This window comes from Echinococcus granulosus, assembly GCF_000524195.1.
Source record: "Echinococcus granulosus chromosome Unknown EG_S00115, whole genome shotgun sequence".
NCBI lineage: Eukaryota > Metazoa > Platyhelminthes > Cestoda > Cyclophyllidea > Taeniidae > Echinococcus > Echinococcus granulosus.
In genome coordinates this window covers 185,992-192,401 of record NW_020170495.1, presented here as the reverse complement: position 1 = coordinate 192,401, position 6,410 = coordinate 185,992, and the positions used below count along the sequence as shown (strand labels likewise).

Below are 6,410 nucleotides of genomic sequence, written 5' to 3'. Positions count from 1 at the left end.
TTTTTCCCCAGATATTCCACGGTTTTGATCAAATGTATCATGTGTGAACACGTCGGGTCTTTCAGGGTCATAGTAATAGCTCAACCAGTATCTGATGTTCGTCTATTGGACATTTGTCTGAATAAACGTTTTTGGCGCAAGAGTATAACAAGTGAAAGACGGTGAAGCATGTAGGTTTTCCGAGATCTGGGTTCTTGTGCTACATTGCGTTAGGTTTTGATGTTGAAGAGAGGTGCATTTCGGTAGTCAATAGCAGTGATGTTTGACTAGGTAATTTGACAAGTCTGTCAAATGTCTCCCTCATTTGGGGGGTTTGCAATGCCTCTAATAGATAAGACGGAGTGAGTGATCTTCTGCGTAGATTTAAGAAGTCTTGACCGTTGCGCCACCTTACGTCACATGTTTCAAGGCCCAAAATTGGTTTAAGGTTGTAGCGAATGAGTAAGCTGACCTATTCTTCATCAAATTAGGTGGTTGTAAATCAGATCGGTCATATTTGGAGACAATTAAGTGCCGGAAATGTGGGTTCTCCAACGCTATGGACAGGGAAAGCGCTCAACAGGTTGGATGAAGCTTTGCAATCCACATCTGTTTAAATTTAAGGAGCAGATTCCTATGCCTCGAGATTCCCAACATTTATCCCAGCAATGCTTACTTGGAAAAATTCATTCAAGCACATCTCTAATAGACGAAATGATGGAAAAAGACCATTTGGACTTATTTTAAGAACAGCTTTTAATGACGGTAGAGTAAGTATGGATTTAAGTACCAGTTTGGGGCAGAATCGCTTGTCGTTCATTGTAAAGTTAAGCTGTCCTTTTTTTCTAATGGTCATCTTTCTACACTCTGTGTAGGAAAATTCGTCTTTTTTTAATGGGAAATGGTTTTCTTTTACCCCACTTTTACCTCGGACTCACGTCCTAATTGGGCATCCATTTGTGCGCGGCAGGATTGCTCAGACTAGAAATGCACACATTCCAAGTCACAGTGTTGTCCCTCCACGGGAGGAGAGATTAAACAAAGTCCGCACTAAAGTGACCTCACCTGATTAGAGCAAATCGTGTCATTGTAAGCGAAGGCAGGTATTTGCTGCAGAAAAAAAGGTGAAGAAAAGGAGAATGTTATTTCTCTCGTAGAGGGTAAGGTTGCTTTTTTTCACGAAATACATGAACAAAAGTTCTACCAATGGATCAATTGATTGGCGAGGTGCCTCCCGGCGCAGAGACGGCTTACTTTGCTGAAATAATTGCAAAAGAGGCAAGGACAGTCTTGGCTAGTTTTCTTCGAATTTGGAGCTCAAGTAAACAAAAAAGCAAGCTCACTTTTAAACAGCGGATTCTCTTCAGTGTGTCTCTTGGATTCAATTGTGAGGTGGGCTAGTAAAAGCAGACACGTAATTTGTTAATTTTATTTTTTTGAAGGAGAGTAATTTTAGCAGTTAATTCCGCCTGGTAGGGGCTAGGCGAAGGCTAGCTTACTTCCCGCTTTCTCTATTTAGAGGTTTTGATGCTCCCTGGAACATCCCTCCACCTTCTACATAACTCGGTTTGGGATGAAAGGGTAATGCTATCGCACTTTATCAAATCACTTTCCTACGGTTATGCTTGAAGTGGGAAAATAATGTAGACAGGTTTAGTAAAAATAGGTACCTCAGATTACATTGAATCAAAATGCTCGTATTTTTTTGAGAATTAAAAATAAACTGTGTTTTTTGCTCCTGGTAAAACATTTCGGCTGAGGAAACCGACAGTAATGACGATGATTCTCTCTCCCAATCTTTGTCAAAGCAAAGTGGACAGTCAGGTTGTGTTAAGGGCTTAAAGCAAACTTTTACCTCCTCTTGTAGGGGATACACATCGTGCTAAAATTCAAGGCACCAAAAACAGCTTTTGTTTTCCAGAATGTAGCATAACGATAAAATCAAAATGAACAAATTTTTTTGAAGAAAAACGAAAACGCAAGTGTGGCAACCTCTGCTGGGCACATATGTTGACGACTGCCCTGTTTCACGGAAGCAGATCATGCTTGTTAAGAATTAGGTTGGAGATGGAAGTTTGTCGAACAGGCAATTACCTCTGTGCAACAGTCTTGTTGTTGTTGTTGGTCATCTTGGGATTCCTTAAGTAAATATTTATTCAAATCAAAAATAGGTGCAAATTCGATTGTTTCTTAGCTAATAATGACCATTTTCATATAATCCTTCTTTCTTTGATGCCTGTACCGGTCATTTTTGAAGGTTCACTTAGTGGTTGTTAGTATTTGTTGTTAAATCTTGGAATTTCCTCAAAGGTTAGGGAAGAGTTTTCCTTTTTGCTAACAAGATTACCTTGGTAGATTGGGTGGATTCGTGACGACTGTCACACTCGCAATAACTTGGATTTTGCTGAAGTTGTTCCAAGAAAACACGTTTACATACTTTGTAGACAAGGCTTGGAAGGGTTTTAACCCTTTTCAAAATAAGCTCAATCACCTTTGATGTGGGTTGTTGTTGGAGGCACTTTGAGGGAGAAGATTTCTACAAGACGTTTATTTTTTCGTTTGGGATTTCAGTCATTCGCAAAAATGTGGGTAGGAACGCACGGCAGATTAAGTCTCTTTCCAATAAGTTGACGTGCATTTTTTTTAATCCGTTTTTTTTTTTCATGCAAAGTACGTAATCATGAGGTATGAATTTAAAGTGCCTCACCTTCGGTGACTCTTGTTGTTGCTCGCTTTCCTTCTGAAGTGGATGGGAAGTTACTACTTAGTTGCAAGTGGACAAGGCATTTCATGAAACTCAAAACTGGGCAACAATTTGTTTACGAAGTCTTTGATAAATATTTTTGAATGTGCATTTCAAAATCTCCTGTGAGAAGCCAGTCTAAAAGTTACCTATTTGGTGTCTGAAACATTGATAATTTATAATAATTATTTATAATTATTATAATTATAATTATAATTATAATTATAATTTATAATAAACCTAATTAACCAACTCGAACTGGGGAGTTAAACGTATGGATTGCCTTGCAAGGACATTGCTGTTGCGAAGACTCCACTGACGATTTCTAGGAAGAATGTACTTGAATTTTGAAATTGTTGCTTGTAAAATTGAATGATAAAGGCGTGTTATGCCACACGAAATCAGATTGTCTTCAAGCATAAAAGAAAGTTTGTACGGAGTCCAGACAGCTCCCCCAACAGTTCGGTGTTTTCCGAGGGTTATTTCGAGACAAAAAGTGGGGAAAAAAGTTCACCGACTTCAAAGCACATTCAATCACCTTCAATGTGGCCTTTTGTTGGGAGCACTTCGAGGAGGAACATTTCTACAAAAATAGGTGCGAGAGACTAAGTGGACGTCTATTTCATTAAACTAAACATTTTATTTTCCCGGAGTGGACAAAAACCGAGCTGAAATAGCCTGTTTCCTGTGTCAAGTGGGTGATCACGAAATAGTGAACATTAAGTGCCTCACCTTCGGCGACTCCTGTTGTTGCTCGCTTTCCCTCTAAAGTAAGTTTGAATTCAGTGATTATTTTTAAGTGGACAATTTGTTTCTTTAAATTTTAAATGGAACAACAATTTGACCAGTTTCAGTGGCGTTCTTGTTTTACTTGTTTACAAAGTCTTTGACAATTATTTTTGGATGTGCATTTATAAATCTCATGAAAGAGGACAACGTTTGCCTTTCGGATGTCTGATTTTTGTTAAGGATTTAGAGTTTGCTAGATTCTAGGAAAACTGTTAAAACGCCTCCCTATAAACCAACCAACCAACTCGAACTGGGACAGTTAAACAGTTAGATTGCCTTGCAAGGACACGGCTGTTGCGAAGACTCCATGGACGATTTCTACACAAAAAATGCTTCCAATTCAGAGTTGTGAAATTGAGTGGCAACGACATGTAATATAACAAATCTTCATTTGGCCAAATTTAAGGGAACCAGATCTTGCTGCCACCACCTACACAGATGCCACAGTAAGTCAAATATTCTCGACTTCAAGATGGGAAATTAGCTTTTTTATCGCCTGGTCTCGTCGTAAAGGATGTTAAGATTTGTTACCTTGGCAGATTGGACAGAGTTGAGACAGCTTCCACAACAACTCGACGTTTGCTGAGGTTGTTGTTGGGAGCACTTCGAGCAAGGTTTCTACAAAATATTGCTTGGAATTAAGCGCTTTGGATAAACCACTTTTGGACGAATTAACCCCTAGCAATTGACCACTTCATTTAGGAGTTTGTTTAACTACATCATTCAACTTTATGAGCTGTAAAAGGTACTTGAAGGGAAAGTGCTCCATGCATCGGCTTTCCAGCTTTTTCGTCTGTGATATGCTGTTGTCTTCCACATTCTTGGCGATCTTGCATATTTGGTATTTATTACTTAATCTTGCAAATTACCCCATCAAGTGGCTGTCTAGGCTTAACGTTTACCCAATCTTGTGTATTTATGTTGTTTTCTGTCATAACCTGCGAGGGCCATTACCTCTTTTTGATTAGCTCCTTTGGAGGCCTTTGGGGTTTGCTGAAATTCCACAAAGAAGCTTACTTAGCTGATCCCTTTATAAACACACTTAAAAGAGTGACAATGAAAACAACCTTTGGAGAACGTTTACTTTGAAATATTTTCATTAAGGACATCTAAATTTAATAAAAGAAAAGCGGTGATAATTGCACTGCAAGGTGGGCTTAACTCCCTCAAATACTACTTATTATTTGTAAGTATGTTTTGTGATCTCCACACACGGCAATTTAAGTTTCTTTTAACTACTTGGGCATTAGAAATGCAGAATAGCCTACCCGGGAAGGACATCGCTGTTGCTCGCGTTCATCCTGCGAAAGTATTTAGTACTCTCACCCGGTGAACATTTTGTTTTGAAAAACTTTCTTGAAAAGAGCTTTAAGCATTCGCGTTTTCGTGAAAGGCTCGTTTTTAAGCCCTGATTAGAACCCGTATTAACTAGATTAGGTTATAACTGAATAGGTGTGAATTTCTTCCATCAAAGTAAAGCACACATAAGAACGCACCTCCTGTGAATCTGATTGCTGGCACGACTTCCGTTTGTGTGATTTTCGACTTGACTAGATTTGAGAGGCAAAAAACGAAATAAAGTGGTCGTTTCGTGTGAAATGTAGAAAAGTAAATTTTGCAGATGAAGGCTCGGTACCTTTGACGAGGACTCGCTTCCCTGGTCTTGGTCGTGGCCACTTTTCCCCGAGCATTTCTGCTAGACCATTGGGTTTGCAGACAAGCGCAATTATTTTTATTTATTAAGTTATTCAAGATGAATAACTTCGCATAGCAAAGTAAGTTCGTATTTCATACTTTTAAAAATGTAGCAAATGGTTATAAATTACTTTCTGTGAATCTGATTGTTGGCGAGGCCTCCATTTGCATGATCTTGGGCTTGTCTACGGTTGGAAAATAAAGAAGAAATTGAATTATTCATGTTGAAGGCGAATATTAAAACCCTGTGATCGTAAAATAGTGCAAAAGTTTAATCTTTTTTGCAAATCTTGAAAAAGTCGTACCTTCGCAGAACAGCCCCCGACAGCATTGTCTTCGCCACTATTCCTTGAACGTTTCGGCTAAATCATTGAGAGAAGAGACAATTGCTATTTTGAGCTTATCGGGATTTCTTAACCTCCTGAGATGTACCTGGAATCTTTGTAACCAAAGTTGGGTAGTTGTAGAAAGCTGTTTGAAGTGCTTTGTCTGTTGAGAGAACCACCAATACGATACTTTTTCACCCTTTCTAAATGCGGCACAAGCTAGCTCCGATTTTGTATTTTGGTAAAACATTTCGTCTCTTGAAGCTGTGAACAATCCCCCCAAAACCACCTCTCCGCAACCTATCTCACCTCTATTTCTCATTTTGAGAAATGAGGAGGAATATGGAGGAGGGGGAAGTGGTCGCATCTTCCATCTCCCTTCCATTCATTGTTGTGCTGTACGATGTGAGCTTTTCTGTTTTCTATTTAAAATGTGTTTACATATAACCGCCTTAGTTAATTTCCACTGAGCACGGACATTGCTTTACAAATTCTAAACTTTGAACGCTCAAAATGTTCGATTAAAGCAGTTCTTTTGGACAGCAAAAAGTATCTAATTGGTGAGTGAACGGAGAAATGTCTAGGCACATGCAGTGAAGACCATTTTGACAAGACTCCTCTTATCTTGGCTTAGAATTGGGCACTTTCTTTTTCAAAAATGGTTTTAATATTTTTGAGATGACTCTTTCAAATGGCGTTCCTGCGAGTCGTGTAACCTAAGTGGATCCACATTTTTCTAATCTGCGCAAATTTTCATTTTTGATAAGAAAGTTTTTTACACTCCTGCTTCTGGCTGGGGAAGTATAATTTGCCACTCCTTTAGAAGAGTGTGCATCTGAAGGGAATTTGGGGAAACAAATTATCAGTTCTCCGTGGCT

At 38.9% G+C, this 6,410-nt stretch overlaps 1 protein-coding gene across 1 annotated transcript; it reads left to right on the top strand. All coding sequences in view use genetic code 11, as the record gives it.

The window, feature by feature from the left end:
• Window positions 1-647: 647 nt before the first annotated feature.
• EGR_08686 (hypothetical protein) lies at window positions 648-3,715 on the top strand (the record flags this gene model as incomplete). Its single annotated transcript, XM_024497935.1, has 6 exons — window positions 648-805; window positions 1,422-1,451; window positions 2,151-2,251; window positions 2,462-2,568; window positions 3,104-3,150; window positions 3,523-3,715. The coding sequence occupies 6 exons, from the start codon at window positions 648-650 to the stop codon at window positions 3,713-3,715; spliced, it is 636 nt and encodes a 211-aa protein (XP_024347660.1).
• Window positions 3,716-6,410: the final 2,695 nt, after the last annotated feature.